Source organism: Oncorhynchus nerka, linkage group LG10 (assembly GCF_034236695.1).
Source record: "Oncorhynchus nerka isolate Pitt River linkage group LG10, Oner_Uvic_2.0, whole genome shotgun sequence".
NCBI lineage: Eukaryota > Metazoa > Chordata > Actinopteri > Salmoniformes > Salmonidae > Oncorhynchus > Oncorhynchus nerka.
Genome location: NC_088405.1, coordinates 89,590,200 through 89,608,609, shown reverse-complemented (window position 1 = coordinate 89,608,609; position 18,410 = coordinate 89,590,200). Strand labels below are relative to the sequence as shown.

General features: G+C 42.9%; 1 protein-coding gene across 3 annotated transcripts in view; it reads left to right on the top strand.

Moving 5' to 3' along the window:
• The first annotated feature begins 6,300 nt into the window (after positions 1-6,300).
• LOC115116842 (cytoplasmic polyadenylation element-binding protein 4-like) overlaps positions 6,301-18,410 on the top strand; it is a 37,825-nt gene continuing 25,715 nt past the window's right edge. For all 3 annotated transcript variants that reach the window (XM_065023905.1, XM_029645315.2, XM_029645314.2), the window contains exons 1-2: positions 6,301-6,723; positions 8,753-9,907. In XM_065023905.1, coding sequence (XP_064879977.1) covers positions 8,798-9,907 — 1,110 coding nt within the window. In that variant the 5' untranslated portion in view covers positions 6,301-6,723; positions 8,753-8,797. The remainder of the gene's footprint in view (positions 6,724-8,752; positions 9,908-18,410) is intronic.

The following is an 18,410-nucleotide window of genomic DNA, read 5'->3' as shown; positions in this document are numbered from 1 at the left end:
TTAAAACAAATGATAATAATGACATGTGGCACACTGTTTAGACTGTGGTGTAAAAGACACTTTGACATGGGCAGCCACTGTATCACGTCACCCAGACACGTTTTTGTCAGAGTGGCTGACACATAGACATTACATTGTCCATGGGCTGAAACTGCATCAACTGATAAGGTTCATGTTGAAACTCCATCCTTCACCTGAGGAGAGGTGGAACGGTATACTGTAGGCTACGTCTGCCCCATCAAATACAGCTGAGAACTTTAACATTATTGATGAGGCCACACTCCGTATCTCTGCTGGAGCGAAGGATGGCTCAGGTCGGTCTTACTCAGCTCTTCTGCGTCCAAAGCTCCAGGATTTTGGCCGTGTCAGCACTATGTGAGCTAGAAGAGAGAGAGATAGGTGGAGAGCGAGGAGTGAGGAGATAGAGAGGGGTGAGGAGAGAGAGGGGTGAGGAGAGAGAGGAGTGAGGGGAGAGAGAGGAGTGAGAGGGTAGAGGGGAGAGAGAGGTCGTTCTGGGTGGATTGGTAGTGTAAGTGAGCTGATGGTAAGGTAGCCATTTTCATTATTCACCATCGCAGTGAGCTGTGCCACTCGATATGGCCATTGTCAGATGTCCCCTGTCAACGGGCCAAGCTCATCAACTGTGGAGAGCTGCCCAGAAGGAAAGTGGCATCTCAATTGTTACACACACACACACACACACACACACACACACACACACACACACACACACACACACACACACACACACACACACACACACAGCTGGTCCACTGTAATGTATTCTGTACAGTACCCAAAGGACTAATGAAATCACTAAGGTCTCTCTGACATCCACCATTCCTCCCTCAAACGTAGAGATATTCCACTGGCTAGTCCTCTTTGGCTTAATTTGTATTTCATCCCTGGGAAAAACCCACCAGGACAAATACACAGAGAACAATGTGAACAAGCCCTGGCCTACTCTGCTGGAACACAGTTCATGACTATTATATTCCATTCCTTTCAAACAAAGTAGGGCAATACAGAATGGAGCAAGAGTCAAAGCTAGAGAGGCATAATGGAGGTATAGTGGAGCGTGCTAGGGTTGGGCGCCTGGCACTTACATAGTGGTGGTGGTGGTAAACAAACATGTATGTTTATACTATATACAACACGTCAAACAGAAATGATGCCTTTGTTGATACTTCTGCCTTGCAGCTCACGAGAGAACTGCTGAGAACACAAGGCCAGGCACCCAGTAGCGTGCCCTGACCCTGTATATAGCTTACATTCTTCTTATTCTTATTACATTATTCTTTCTATTTCTTGTGTGTTTTTGTTCTACTTTACTTTATAGTACAACTGATATTGATTACTGTATTGTCGGGAAAGGAATTTCACTGTACTTGTGCACGTGACAATAACACCTTGAAACTTGAGATAGTTTGTTTGATGTATTGAATATTTAATGTAGTACAATACAATGGTATTACACAATATAATGTGGCTTTGTTGTAGTCGTCTATTCACAGCTCTCTAGAAGAAATCAGTAGGGGTAATTAATTTTTTTATGGATTTAATGTTTTATTCATAGCCTCGCCGGAACTGTTGCAATATATACACGTAAAAAAAGAGATACAAAACATGTCTGGATATGCAATTGGTTACGGTGGACAAACACTGTAACCAACCAGAAATACAGTAGGACACATTTTAAAAGCTATTATCATCCGCCACACTGCTTTCTCTCATAAATATGGATGTTATTTCCCTGCTTTGCATGTTAGCATTTATTTCCCTGCTTTGCATGTTAGCATTTATTTCCCTGCTTTGCATGTTAGCATTTATTTCCCTGCTTTGCATGTTAGCATTTATTTCCCTGCTTTGAATGTTAGCATTTATTTCCCTGCTTTGAATGTTAGCATTTATTTCCCTGCTTTGCATGTTAGCATTTATTTCCCTGCTTTGCATGTTAGCATTTATTTCCCTGCTTTGCATGTTAGCATTTATTTCCCTGCTTTGCATGTTAGCATTTATTTCCCTTCTTTGCATGTTAGCATTTATTTCCCTGCTTTGAATGTTAGCATTTATTTCCCTGCTTTGAATGTTAGCATTTATTTCCCTGCTTTGCATGTTAGCATTTATTTCCCTGCTTTGCATGTTAGCATTTATTTCCCTGCTTTGCATGTTAGCATTTATTTCCCTGCTTTGAATGTTAGCATTTATTTCCCTGCTTTGAATGTTAGCATTTATTTCCCTGCTTTGCATGTTAGCATTGAGGGTGCATGGGACGGAAGATGAGTTGGGGGAGAAAAGGTGTTGTCTCTCTCTGTAAATGAAACCAGTAAGATCGGTTATTCTATCCTTCTGTAATCCATTTACCTACACTTCAACATCTCCACCCCACTGTGAGAGAGAAATATGTGTTTCAAATGCTCCTTTCCTCCACCTCTTCCCACTGTTGTCAATATTAGTGAATTAATATGATGAATGGATGAATCAATATCCCTGGGATCATGTTTGCTGAATTGGAGAGAAAATGGTAACAATAAGGAAATGTGTATCGGACAGAGAGCTGTGGAGGTGTCTACATTAACGGACACTACGCAATTATTACTGTGTTGCTATCTGTTTCTGGGTCTTTGAACGGGAAAAACTATGGACCATAAATAAACATTTATTCAGTGTAAAAGAGCTGATTCTCAGAACAGCAGCGGCCAGTGAAACAGAATGGTTACGTTTTACTCCTCTACAGAAATCCTGAAATGTAGGCAGAAGTGGATGAGGCCCCTTTAAAGAGACATGACATACTGTATGTAATGCCATGTCAGAATGATTGGATTTTTGACTGTTAAATGATTGCTGATGTTGCATTATAACTGTGTAATGTAATCTGTTGCAAACAAATGCCTCATTGTATTCAATTCAGCCGGCTTGTCAAACACTGCAGTGGCAACACAGGCAGATAATCACACACACATTTGAATTAAATTCAGTCAGAGCTGTTATCAGCAGGTTAAAGGAATATGGCCTGTCTCACTGAGTGAAGTGTGAGGTTAAAGAGAAATGAGAGACTCTCATACTCTAGTATCCATGGCTACCACACGCTCTAGAACCCCCAGTATACCACACACACACACACACACACACACACACACACACACACACACACAAACACACACACACACACACACACAGACACACACACACACACACACACACACACACACACACACACACACACACACACACACACACCTGAAAATAAAATTACAAGTTTAATTGAATGAGCACATTTGTAGACTTCACGTTTCATGAAAAGGCAATGAGAGATTCTCAGTTAGTCATGACCCGAGCAGCCTAGTGAAAATGATCAGGCAGGAAGAGCTTGATTAGCGGGTGAGAGAATAGAAGGCTAGGCAGCAGCTTGGTTTAATGAGATCTCTGTTTGTGGCCACAGCTGTTCAGAGCAGAGGCTCTCTCTCTCTATGCTCCCTGACCCATCATTTCACATCCGCACTGGTAATGAGATTGATCCTGCTGGCCCAAAAATGTTGAGAAGAGAGCAAGCAGGTGCCACCACCAATACCACCGACAGCAGACCTTTCCACCGCTGTCACAATCTGCCCTATCACATATCAATTTCATGCCTTAAGTATTGCCTTAAGTATTGACTTTGAAATTAAATAATTTGTAATTTTCGAGGAATAGTGAAATAATAGATGTTGAGATCAAAAACCAAAAAATCAAAAGCTAAATTATTTGAATTGTAAACAAAAAGAATGATATCAAAAGCAAAACCCCCCAAAATGTGCATGCAAAAAAAAATTAAGTGAGATCAAAACAAATTGATTTCAAAACTAATGCAAAAAAAAAAAAATGTAAAATTTTCCAGCAACCAAGCCTATTGTATCCATTTTTCCTGTGCTTTTTTTTGCCTGCAGTTACTATCTTTGGTTAGGTTACTCTAATCTTTCACTAACCATGTTCCATCCACAGTTTTTATCCAAGTAAAGTCATACCTCACAAAACATTATCACAACAGCTGCCATGGAAACAGGATGTTTCGGTTTCATTTTATAAATGACAACAGATCATTTGTTAATTTGACATGGGTGGAATCTTTTTCTGTCAATAAAATTATGCGAGAAATTCTGGTGGAAACGCCTTTATGCTTATACTGTATATTTATATAATAACCATCATATCGAAGTAAACTTAGCGTCCTCCCACTACGACTCAGGAAACCATGTACAGTAGTTTGTTAGGCTAGCCTACAGATGAAATAATGAACTTCACAGGGTGGAGAAAGTGCATGGTAATGTGCTTGATGCAAATTCCCAATAAATATGGAGGGTCTTATTCTGGTGCCATGATGATCGATGCTTGACTGTCGTTATCCATAATAATCTCATCATGTACAGTAGACTAGCCTACCCTCACAGCCTACCTGTACTGTATCTGCAAGCTGTTGGCTAGAGTGCAGGTATCAAGACCAGAGTGGGCACACTTTCTATTTAACACAACAGTTTTTGTGATAAAACTATCCGTAGGCCTAGAGTTAAAAATGTGATGAAAACACTGATTTTTATTCTGAAAATTAAGTGAAAAAGAAAATGTTGTGTGCACTTTGTCATCACACTGATTTTTATCCATAACAAGTCTGTTTGTGCATATTTTCTTTACGTGGATTTTAGAATATTTGCATGAAAATATACAGTATGATTGTATTCGTAATAAACCTTAACAAGATGTTCTGGACTAGCTGGCTATTTCATGGGCAAGTCGGTTAATGCTCTTCCCTTGTTGCCCCTATATCCAGCTAATGTTCACTTTGTCTTCAGCAGAAAGAATATTCAGAGGTGGTTTCGGCTGCACACGGCCTCATCTCTGTGCTGACCCAGACTACTAAGTACTGTAGGCAATATAAAAATGCCACCCTCTTCAGTCTATCCTGCTCATGGATTGGGTTAGGATGACTTGACATTCCAAAACTTGTGGATAAACTGAGACGCATTATCTACCACTCCCTCTAAACCCCGCATTCATGAAAAAAATTGCCAAAACTCGCAATTGATAAAACTGGCAGAGAAAGCAAAGACACGGACAGTGAAAGCAAATATCAGAGTAACCTAACCAAATGTAGTAACAGCAGGCAAGAGGGTAATTGAAATGGATTCAATAGGTTTGGTTGTTGGAAAAAGTGTAAGCTGCAAAATGTGACTTTTTGACCTACCCTACCAAATAAATATAGAAAACTAAGTTATAGACCTGTCATTCTCGTTGAAAGCAAGTATAAGAAGCAGTATATCTGTTATATGTGCACTATTTCTATGCTTCCCTTTCTTAAGTTTCATTTTTGCATCTGTAACTTTTGGTTTTGTACACCGGCTTTAAAAATGATTTGTTTGCAAGTTTTTTTTATTTATCTTTTGATATTCATTTTGCTTACAATTCTACACATTTTTGCTTTTTAACTTTTTTGTTTTTAAGCTCAACATCCATTATTTCATTGTTAAGCTAAAATATTATTTTTACATGTTCAACTGTTTACGATTTATTTTATTTTGAATTCAATACCTAAAGCAAATTGACACCATACTATAACCAGCATCTTGCCTTCAAACCACTGAGAGATTTTCAGGAAGTCGCAGAATATATTTCCACCACACAAGCTCCCATGCATATCACCTGCAGTAATAGGGCTGCATCCAAGGCACATCACATTATCCTCAGTATTTGATGGTGAATATGTATATGAACACTGGAAGGAGCAAGTTCTCTTTTCCATGTTGAACATTGAGCTGTACTGGGGTGTTCATGCTATAGCTAATATATAACCTCTAGCCAAAGACAAACAATAACAGTTAAGGATGATAAGCTATATGCATGAATGTAAGAATAAGGTAGGACTATGTCTATATTACAACTACAGCCTGTTCAACGCTATATTTTTGCTCAGAATCCATATCGTTCACATTTGAAACCTTTTGCAGGAGGCTTGACCTCTTAATAACTTACAAACGATAGGGAGGGAATGCAATTTCAGCTGTTTCTCTCTGATCTGAGCTCTCATGATTCGACCTTACTAGGCGGAGACTTGGCGTGAAGAGGATATACGCATATCACGTTAATTGACCTTAAAGGGCGGGCACATCTTTAAGGTGGGTGAGGCTACTGGTTTGTATGACCAATTATACGCCACTATCTCACGAGGTGTGGGTGGCTCCCAGTCATCCGTGGGAAGGTTTTAGAACGGGGCGGAGCTCTACCCGGAAGTGTCTCGCGGCTGAGCACTCTGTCATTTGGCCACGGTCGGTTCTGAGGAGAGGGACAGCAACCGCAAAGAAACGCAGGAACAAGTCAGTTGGATAGAGAGAAGAAAGAAAATAATACAGAAATCCTTTAAACAATGAAACCGACCGAATAAGCCACTACAGTCAACTAGTATTGAATTCGTTTTAAACATTTAATTCAATGACATTTTTTTTTTTTTAATACAAGCAAGGTTAGCGGTTCGCGAGAGAGAGCTGTGTCATTGAGCAGGCAGGACACGTCAGGAGACGAGAGAAAAGCTGGTTAGCCATAACTAGCTACTATATGAGCGAAAGCCATAAAAGTACCCTATCGCTTGTCATAAACTTGATTTTCACAATTTTATCAGACACATCGAGATTGCCGATTGACTACAGGACGGATCGAGTCATCGCCTGGATCAAGGGTAACGTTAGCGACCAAAAGGTGAAAAATTTATTTTATTGTCGATGTGTGTGCAACGTCGCTTTAGCCAGATTATTCACACACTACTATAGCTAGCTAGCATCTGTGACTACCGACTTTGTCATATCTGTTTAAGATTTTGCCTAAAACAATCAAACTGTTGGGGGAAGTGCCTAATACAGATTAAGAGTAAATAAGCCATCATTTTCTGGAATTAAAGGGTCGAATCCAAGCAACGGGATAGGCTTTGACAGCTGTCAGGCAAGCAAGGTCGCTTGTCTGTCATGATTTCGTTCAAATGTATCTAGCTAATGTTAGCTGGCTAGCGTCATTTTCCAAATACTGTTGCATAAGACTATTGCAACTGGCAAGCTAACTTTAGTATGTTATCGACAAAATGCTAGCTAGTTAATTGGCCTTAGACATGTCACCACTGCAATCTCCTGTCGACTGTCCGATATACACTACATTGCCAAAATAGTGGATTCGACTATTTCAGCCACACCCCTTGCTGACAGGTACATAAAATCGAGCACCCATCCATGCAATCTCCATAGACAAATATTGACAGTATTGTGGCCAGTACTGAAGAGCTCAGTGACTTTAAACGTTGCATCGTCATAGGATGACACCTCACCTGCTAGAGTGGCACCGCTCAACTATAAGTGCTGTTATTGTGAAGTGGAAACGACTAGGAGCAACAACGGCTGCGAAGTGGTAGGCCACACAAGCTCACATAACAGGACCGCCAAGTGCTGAAGCATGTAAAAGTAATCTGTCCTCGGTTGCAACACTCACTACCGAGTTCAAAACGGCCTCTGGGAGCAATGACAACACAAGAACTGTTCTTTGGGAACTTCTTCATGAAATGGGCTTCCATGGCTGAGCGGCCGCACACAAGCCTAAGATCACCATGCGCGCAATGCCAAGCGTCGGCTGGAGTGTTGTAAAGCTTGCTGCCATTGGACCCTGGAGCAGTGGAAACATGTTCTCTGGAGTGATGAATCACGCTTCACCATCTGGAGGTCCGACAGATGAATCTGGGTTTGGCGGATGCCAGGAGAACGCTACCAGTCCTAATGCATAGTGCCAAATGTAAAGTTTGGTGGAGGAGGAATAATGGTCTGGGACTGTTTTTCATGGTTCAGCCTAGGCACTTAGTTCCAGTGACGAGAAATCTTAACTCTACAGTATACAATGACATTCTAGATGATTCTGTCCTTCCAATTTTGTGGCAACAGTTTGGGGAAGGCCCTTTCCTGTTTCAGCATGACAATGCCCCCATGCACAAAGCGAGGTACACACAGAAATGGTTTGTCAAGATCGGTGTGGAAGAACTAATCGCCCAACATCAGTGGCTGAATGGAAGCAAGTCCCCACAGAAATGTTCCAACATCTAGTAGAAAGCCTTCCCAGAAGAGTGTAGGCTGTTATAGCAGCAAAGGGGCGACCAACTCCATATTAATGCCCAAGATTTTGTAATAAGATGTTTGACGAGCATGTAGTGTAGCTTATCAGAAAACGTTAGCTAACTAGATAGTTAGACTAGTGTAGCATATTCTGTGGCAACGTAAAGATGGTGCTAGCTAACCAACCAACTAGCTAGCATGCAATAAACCATTTAGCTACAATGTACAAGGTGGAATTGATGTGGCATCTGTCACGGTAGCAAGGTTATTATATCGGCAGCTATTCTCGACAGATAGCTTTAACTCATTCCATGAATTTGTGTCCATTAATACCTTAACCATAAGGTGAGAGGAGTTCCTAATGTATCAGTGACCTTAATTCATTAATTAGCTAAGTACAAGGGAGGAGTGTGAACCCGAGGCACTCGGTCCTCTGTGTAATAAAAAAAAAAACATTGTTTTATTTATTTAACCTTTAATTTAACTGAATGAGTTTGCCACATGTGGACACATGGTTACTAGCAAAAAAGGGTCTGACGTAGCTAGCTTTCAAAGTCCATTACACTGGTGACTGCCTAATTCTCAATTACAACCATTGAAATAATAACTGGTGTGTTTTTTGTGTTTGCCCCTCTCTTTAGGACGTAAAGATCACGGGATAGCACATATTGTGTGGGGGAAAACAAATGGGGGATTACGGGTTTGGAGTCTTAGTGCAAAACAACACTGGCAACAAGTCTGCATTCCCAGTTAGAATTCACCCACACCTGCACCCTCCACACCATCATCAGAATGCGTCTCCAAGCCCTGCTGCTTTCATAAACAATACCACATCTGGTAATGGCAGTAGCAGTGGGTCGCCTTGGCTTTTTTCAGCCACAGCTGCCCACAGCAGCATGCAAGATGAAATTCTTGCGTCTGAAAAACCCAAAGCCCAGCAACAGGAAATGCAAGAAACGCAAGAAAAGCAGCAACTGTCCCCTGGCCACCAGGAGTCTGTAATCATATCTGAGTTAGAGAAGGCGAGGTCCGAGGAGAACAAGGTGGAGGGCAGCCCCTCAGAGGGCAGCAATGGAAAGGAGAAGCTGCGCCTCGAGTCCCCAGTACTGACAGGCTTCGACTACCAAGAGACATCGGGTCTTGGGGCTCCAGCCCAGTCCAGTACCTCCTCGTCCCTGACCGGCTTCAACAACTGGTCAGCGGCTATTTCCCAGACACCCTCCACCATCATCAACGAGGATGTCAGCTTCTTCAACCCAGCTGCATCTGCTAACAATGGGGCCCTCCTGTTCCAGAATTTCTCCCACCACACCAGCCCAGGCTTTGGGGGAAACTTCTCCCCCCAGATTGGACCCATCTCCCAGCACCATCCCCCACATCCACACTTTCAGCACCCACACAACCAACACCAACAGCACCGCAGGTCCCCGGCTAGCCCCCACCCTCCTCCCTTCCCCCATAGGAATGCTGCGTTCAGCCAGTTGCCGCATTTGTCCAATAATCTGAATAAACCCCCGTCACCTTGGGGTAGCTACCAAAGCCCTTCTCCTTCTCCCTCTTCTACCTCCTGGAGTCCCGGCGGGGGCTATGGTGGCTGGGGAGGCTCCCAGGGGCGTGAGTACCGTCGGGGCCTCAACGGAGGCATGACCCCACTGAACTCCATCTCCCCACTGAAGAAAACATTCCCCAACAACCACGTGCCGTCGCAGAAGTACTCCCGCACCAGCCCTGGGTTCAACCCCAAATCCTGGATGGACGAGAGTGTGAGCAGGAGTGACAACATCTTCCCCTTCCAGGTCAGTCAATAATTCCCACTGGTTTTATACAGTGTCTTCTAACTGTGTACTGATATTAGAGCCATTCAGCGAGACCAAATATAATTGTGTGTACCCAAAGACCTTACTCTGCGTTACGTGATGAATTTGTCACGCTATTAGATGTTGGTCCTAATGCTTTAATTGCCAGAGGCCTCTTATGACTAGCGTAGCTGTACCACTGCAGTGATGTGTGCCACGTATATGACATACAGAAGCTATGACAGCATAGAAAATATCAGATCATTTTCTTCATCCAGAGAACACACTGTAGCGAAATAGATGGAACATCAATTACCTATCTTTCCGTGAAAGTGATTTTTAGGATTACAGGGCTATTAATAACCCGAGACTACCGGTCTACACATCCTTTATAATTCCAACTCATTTATAATGCAATTTGAAATTTGATTGATAGCACACAATGAAGATGACTTGGATAACGGTAGAATGTGTTGGAAAACTCTGATAGGCTTGATGGAAAGGGCATGGAGATTATTTTATTGATCAAGCACAGGGGTGACAGCGTCTGGAGGGGGGGGGTTAGAGGTGGGTGCAGGGGTTGGGCTAGTATACGTGCTGGAAGGCTTGATTTTAAGGCTCTGTGGACCCCCCCCCCAGAAGTGCTGATGCCATGATGCCACATCGACCATGTTAGATATAGCCTGACTGCTATGTTACTGTAGCACACAGCAGTGCTGTGCTCTTGTTGCTCAGGCTAGCTGGATTGTGGCACTCTGACCTCTAAATGCATTGGGGTTGGAGGGTGTGATTGGAGGTTAGCTTCCTGATGCAGGCTGTAATAACTGAAACACATTGTTTTTTAAATAATTAAGAAGCATTTTCTAATAATTAAGAAGCGTTTTCTAGTCTATTTCAACGAGGGATGCTGAATATTCTCACATATCGGATGTTGGCCTGACAGGCAGCTCGAGATGTAGAAGAGTGTTCCATAGAGACTGTCGGAATGAAGTTGTGCTCTTTAAATCCATTGGAAATGAATCCTCTGCAACGGTCTCTATATCGAAGGTTTGAGTAGTGAAAGGCTACTGTCGTGTGACTGAACTGAGGTATCTGCCGTGGATCAAAATCCAATAGTAGGTTAGGCGTAGCTGTCCGGAACTGCTGCGGAATTATTACACAGATATTACATTGTTATTGTATAATCATGCTTAGTCACGCTAGGATTAATCACATGGGTATTCTATTTTTGTTCTTTAAAAAAAAGATCTGTTCTGTGTAACCTAATGATTAATTTTATTATATTGGCTAAATACATTACTACAGTACCAGTCAAAGGATTGGACACACCTACTCATTCCAGGGTTTTCCTTTATTTCTACTATTTTCTACATTGTAGAATAATAGTGAAGACATCAGCACTATGAAATAACACATGGAATCATGTAGTAACCAAAAAGGTGTAAAATAAATCAAAATATATTTTATATTTGAGATTCTTCAAAGTAGCCACCCTTTGCCTTGATGACAGCTTTTCACAGTCTTGGCATTCTCTCAACCAGCTTCATGAGGTAGTCACCTGGAATGCATTTCAATTAAGAGGTGTGCCTTGTTAAAAGTTAATTTGTGGAATTTATTTCCTTAATGCATTTGAGCCAATCAGTTGTGTTGTGACAACGTAGGGGTGGTATAAAGACCAAGTCCATTTTATGGCAAGAACCGCACAAATAAGGAAAGAGAAATGCCAGTCCATCATTACTTTAAGACATGAAGGTCAGTCAATATTGAACATTTCAAGAACTTTGAAAGTTTCTTCAAGTGCAGTCACAAAAACCATCAAGCGCTATGATGAAACTGGCTCTCATGAGGACCGCCACAGGAAAGGAAGACCCAGAGTTCATTAGAGTTAACTGCACCTCAGATTGCAGCCTAAATAAATGCTTGACAGAGTTCAAGTAACCGACACATCTCAACATCAACTGTTCAGAAGAGACTGTGTGAATCAGGCCTTCATGGTCGGATTGCTACGAAGAAACCACTACTAAAGGACACCAATAAGAAAAAGAGACTTGCTTGGGCCAAGAAACACGAGCAATGGATATTAGACCGGTGGAAATCTGATGGTGTGGGTGTGCTTTGCTGGTGACACTCAGTGATTTGTTTAGAATTCAAGGCACACTTAACCAACTTGACTACCACAGCATCCCATCTGGTTTCCGCTTAGTGGGACTATCATTTGTTTTTCAACAGGACAATGATCCAAAACACACCTCCAGGCTGTGTAACACGGAACCCAAACTGGCTGCGCGCGTGCGCTATCGTGCATAAATGTATTTTGTTCCCCCACACCAAACGCGATCACGACACGCAGGTTAAAATATCAAAACAAACTCTGAACCAATTACATTAATTTGGGGACAGGTCGAAAAGCATTAAACATATGTATGTCAATTTAGCTAGTTAACTTGCACTTGCTAGCTAATTTGTCCTATTTAGCTACCTTGCTGTTGCTAGCTAATTTGTCTTGGGATATAAACATTGAGTTGTTATTTTACCTGAAATGCACAAGGTCCTCTACTCCGACAATTAATCCACACAAAAAACGGCCAACCAAATAATTTCTAGTCATCTCTCCTCCTTCCAGGCCTTTTCATCTTTGAACTTGTATGGTGATTAATATCTAAACTTTCATAGTATTACAATGACTACCAGCAAAACGGTTTGTCTTTCAATCACCCACGTGGGTATAACCAATGAGGAGATGGCATGTGGGTACCTGCTTCTATAAACCAATGAGGGGATCGGAGAGGCAGGACTTGCACCGTGATCTGCGTCAGAAATAAGTATGACTTCTATTTTAGCCCTTGGCAACGCAGACGCGAGCAGTGTGGGTGCAATAATTGAATAAAATGGATTTCTACATTTATTTTGCACCGCTCGCGCACGAGACGTGTCTGGTCATCATGTAAGGGCTATTTGACCAAGGAGAGTGATGGAGTGCTGCATCAGATGACCTGGCCTCCACAATCACCTGACCACAACACAATTGAGATGGTTTGGGGTGAGTTGGACCTGCAGAGTGAAGGAAAAGCAGCCAACAAGTGCTCAGCATATGTGGGAACTCCTTCAAGACTGTTGGAAAAACATTCCTCATGAAGCTGGTTGAGAGTGCCAAGAGTGCAAAGCTGTCATCAAGGCAAAGGGTGGCTACTTTGAAGAATCTCAAATATAAAATATATTTTGATTTGTTTAACACTTTTTGGTTACTACATGATTTGTGTTATTGTGTTATTTCATAGTTTTGATGTCTTCACTATTCTACAATGTAGAAAATCCTTGAGTAGGTGTCTAATCTTCTGACTGTTACCGTACATAATAAATAGGTTCCCTGTCTCTCTGTCCCTGAACAAGCAATGTTTTCAGCTTAACTTGGACAGTGATAGTGAACACCAGCCCATTGATTGCATGACTTTCTCTTGTGACTGCCAGGCATGTCCAAATGGTTCTACATAGTTTCCATCTCAGCACGGAGAGAACAGGTGGGGGGGTTTGTGGTGTCCCTTTTGGAGTCATTTTTCTCCATATCCATTCCTAACCTTATACCTGTTTTGAAGGGTATAATGCTCTTAGGCCAGGGGTCGGCAACAGGAGACCCCCCCTCCCCCCCACACACAAAAAATGTTTTAGAATTTTGTTTTTTGGCGAAAAAAGACTTCAACATTTAACAGGAATTCAGCAAAAAATAAATTGACTGTAGGAAATCTGTTCCCAAGCATTCCCATGAATACATTTTTAGTTATTTAGTCAAGGTATAAAAATTATTTTCGTCCCCCCGACCGACCATCTGGTTTGACAAAACGTCCCGCAGCTGAATCTAGGTGCCTACCCCTGCTGTAGGCTATTTTGCCTCTCGTTATTTAGCATAGCCTACATCCATCAAGCTTGCACAACATTTACATTGCTCAAGTAACATTGTGTAGAAATACCTTACTGTCTACAATACTTCGGCTTCATACTGTAGCAGCACCTTTTCATAGAAATCTTGGTTATGTTAGTCAACAGTGGATGCCTGTTGAACTTATTTAAATGAGCTTTCACTGACTGTTTAGGTGTCTGCCTTGGGGAGTTAACACATTCAAGTGATGTGATACTGAGCTCTTAGTTTAATGGTGCTGGAAGTTTCCATAGGCCTGCTGTGTCTCAGCCAAGAATATCACATGTTCGGTGTGAAAGTAGAGGCTGTCTGATGGGGGGACTAGAGCACGCGCTCCATGCAAGCCGACACAGGTGAGATGTTGATGATTAACCTGTGTCTCAGGGAGAAAATGAGAAGGGAGATGCTGCTCCCACTTGGGAGAACAAAAACCGGTTTATGAGAAAATGGCGCAAGTGTTGCATAGAAAACAGACGTAATTATGGAATCCAGACAGAAATGTATTGAACTTAGTAGGAAATCCACAAAATGTATTGAATTTATTAGAAAATTCATCATAAGTTAATCATAAGACATGAACTAAATGCATCAGTGATGTTTTTTTCCTGCAACTTTCTGAAACTAAACAGCAATGTTCTTCTGTGTGTGTGTGTGTTTGCTTGTGTGTGCGCGCGTTGATATCTACACTTTGTGTGGCCGTTAGCGATGATGCTAATGATAACGTTTCCCAAAAAGGTTTTCAATTAAATGCTAATTACAAAGACAAAGTTTTTTTTTAGGCCTACCAGACAGAATATCATGACTGTTTCCATCAATCCAGTGGGCATTTGTTTTGCCAGCTCTGCAATTACATGAGCACTACAGAAACTTGGCTAACCAAACAATGGCATTAAAGGGTAACTACACCCAAAAATATTTTTTTCTCCCTCCCCACCAGACTTCAAGTGGTCTGATGAGGTTTAAGCATTTTTGTGGACTCATCCAATGTTGTTTTTTTTCTGTTTTTTTCAGAGCGATACAATGAATAAATGGGAAAAACAAAATGGAGACAACACAATCAGGCAAAAAATAAAACATTTTCTAGGGCCATAAAGAAGGACTCTTATTTTAGATGTGATGTTCATCCTGTGATGGCCTTGTCAGCTCGGGGATTTTCGGTTACTGGCCCAACGCTCTAACCACTAGGCTACCTGCTGCCCCAAATGAACAATGAGGCTGTTTGTTTTTCAGGCTAGGTCTCCTCTCTGTTTGTTTCTGTATTAGAGCAGCTTTTGTCACTGGTTGCAGGTGCCATTGGCAAACAGTCATATGTTTCCTACAGTAGGTCCAGTGTCATCTCTCAGGGATTAGTGACTATGCCTCCCAGAGAGGGATGTTCTGATAATATAAAACATGGACAGGCCCCTGGTCCCTACTATAGGCTTACTGCCTTTGGGTACGGTACTAGAGCTCTGTTCTTAAGCCATGCTCTCTGCACTGAGGCAGGGCCGGTCTTTCACTTTCTAAACCCCGGGCATCCTCTTAGCTCTGTGTAAGCTGCTCTACACACTTCCGTGACTGGGAGGGGACAGGGCCTACTGCTTGGTAACATGCCTGTGGATCTGGGGTTGGGCAGGCACCCAAAGGGCCACATTTAGCAATATAATGTATGTGGGAAATTGTTAGAGGTAGCCTACGGTTGTGATTTTTCTGGTTAACCTTTTTTAAACGAAGGACATATGTTTGCTTGCATTTATAACTGCTTCAAATCACAGTTGTTGTCATTAGGGCTGGGTGATATATCAAATGAATACAGTAGTATGTTTTAGCACAATATTCCTGTAACCGAAACTGTTTCAATCCACTATTTGTATTTGATGTTTGTTCCAACTGAATCAGTCATATGGACACACAAAGACAGTGAGACATTATTTTTATGTATCAACTCAAATTTCGCACAGAGCAGTCACTACTAAAATGTGGAGTATCAATTAAAATTCATTCTGGAAAATTAATTCTCAGTTTTTCACTAGCAGCATTTGAGGTACCATGTACCACTAGCAGCATTTTAGCCAAAAACTGTTATACTAGCTGTCTAGTCTGTGTTTTAGAAATGTGCAATTAGCATCAAAGATGGGTGCGTTTGTAAATTCACTCTGGCCATCTACTCCAATTTCAGAGCACTCTCATTTGTGTGCTAGAGTGCAGAATAACTGATGAACGCTCAACACCTGTTGAATATGGCTGGTGTCGGTAAGCGTCAGCAAAATTAAAATTGTTGCCAGCAGCCCAGTTAGTCACCAACGCTCTGGCTAACATGAAAACAGCCTAACCACCTCTGCTAGGGTGAGTAAAATCAAATCAAATTTATTTGTCACATACACATGGTTAGCAGATGTTAATGCGAGTGTAGCGAAATGCTTGTGCTTCTAGTTCCGACAATGCAGTAATAACCCACGAGTAATCTAACCTAACAATTCCAAAACTACTACCTTATACACACAAGTGTAAAGGGATAAAGAATATGTACATAAAGATATATTAATGAGTGATGGTACAGAACGGCATAGGCAAGATGCAGGAGATGGTATCGAGTACAGTATATACATATGAGATGAGTAATGTAGGGTATGTAAACATTATATTAAGTAGCATTGTTTAAAGTGGCTAGTGATATATTTGACATCAATTGAGTTGAGTCAGTGTGTTGGCAGCAGCCACTCAATGTTAGTGGTGGCTGTTTAACAGTCTGATGGCATTGAGATAGAAGCTGTTTTTTAGTCTCTCGGTCCCTGCTTTGATGCACCTGTACTGACCTCGCTTTCTGGATGATAGCGGGGTGAACAGGCAGTGGCTCGGGTGGTTGTTGTCCTTGATGATCTTTATGGCCTTCCTGTGACATCGGGTGGTGTAGGTGTCTTGGAGGGCAGGTAGTTTGCCCCCGGTGATGTGATGTGCAGACCTCACTACCCTCTGGAGAGCCTTACGGTTGTGGGCGGAGCAGTTGCCGTACCAGGCGGTGATACAGCTCGACAGGATGCTCTCGATTGTGCATCTGTAGAAGTTTGTGAGTGCTTTTGGTGACAAGCCGAATTTCTTCAGCCTCCTGAGGTTGAAGATGCGCTGCTGCGCCTTCTTCACGACGCTGTCTGTGTGGGTGGACCAATTCAGTTTGTCCGTGATGTGTACGCCGCGGAACTTAAAACTTACTACCCTCTCCACTACTGTCCCGTCGATGTGGATAGGGGGGTGCTCCCTCTGCTGTTTCCTGTCCACAATCATCTCCTTTGTTTTGTTGACGTTGAGTGTGAGGTTATTTTACTGACACCACACTCCGAGGGTCCTCACCTTCTCCCTGTAGGCCGTCTCGTCGTTGTTGGTAATCAGAGCCTACCACTGTAGTGTCGTCCGCAAACTTGATGATTGAGTTGGAGGCGTGCATGGCCACGCAGTCGTGGGTGAACAGGGAGTACAGGAGAGGGCTCAGAACGCACCCTTGTGGGGCTCCAGTGTTGAGGATCAGTGGGGTGGAGATGTTGTTACCTACCCTCACCACCTGGGGGCGGCCCGTCAGGATGTCCAGTACCCAGTTGCACAGGGCGGGGTCGAGACCCAGGGTCTCGAGCTTGGAGGGTACTATGGTGATAAATGCTGAGCTGTAGTCGATGAACAGCATTCTCATAGGTATTCCTCTTGTCCAGATGGGTTAGGGCAGTGTGCAGTGTGGTTGAGATTGCATCGTCTGTGGACCTATTTGGGCGGTAAGCAAATTGGAGTGGGTCTAGGGTGTCAGGTAGGGTGGAGGTGATATGGTCCATGACTAGTCTCTCAAAGCACTTCATGATGACGGAAGTGAGTGCTACCCGGTAGTGGTTTAGCTCAGTTACCTTAGCTTTCTTGGGAACAGGGACAATGGTGGCCCTCTTGAAGCATGTGGGAACAGCAGACTGGGATAAGGATTGATTGAATATGTCCGTAAACACACCAGCCAGCTGGTCTGCGCATGCTCTGAGGACGCGGCTGGGGATGCCGTCTGGGCCTGCAACCTTGCGAGGGTTAACAGGTTTAAATGTTTTCCTCACGCCGGCTGCAGTGAAGGAGAGTCCGCAGGTTTTGGTTGCGGGCCGTGTCAGTGGCACTGTATTGTCCTCAAAGCGGGCAAAAAAGTTATTCAGTCTGCCTGGGAGCAAGACATCCTGGTCAGTGACGGGGCTGGTTTTCTTTTTGTAATCCGTGATTGACTGTAGACCCTGCCACACCTCTTGTGTCTGAGCCGTTGAATTGTGACTCTACTTTGTCTCTATACTGACGCTCATCGAATCAGCGTATTCGTCAATGTTGTTGTTGGACGCAATGCGGAACATATCCCAGTCCGCATGATCGAAGCAGTCTTGAAGCTTGGAATCAGATTGGTCGGACCAGCATTGAACAGGCCTGAGCGCGGGAGCTTCTTGTTTTAGTTCCTGTCTGTAGGCAGGAAGCAACAAAATGGAGTCATGGTCAGCTTTTCCGAGAGGAGGGCGGGGGAGGGCCTTATATGCGTGGCGGAAGTTAGAATAGCAATGATCCAAGGTTTTACCAGCCCTGGTTGCGCAATCGATATGCTGATAC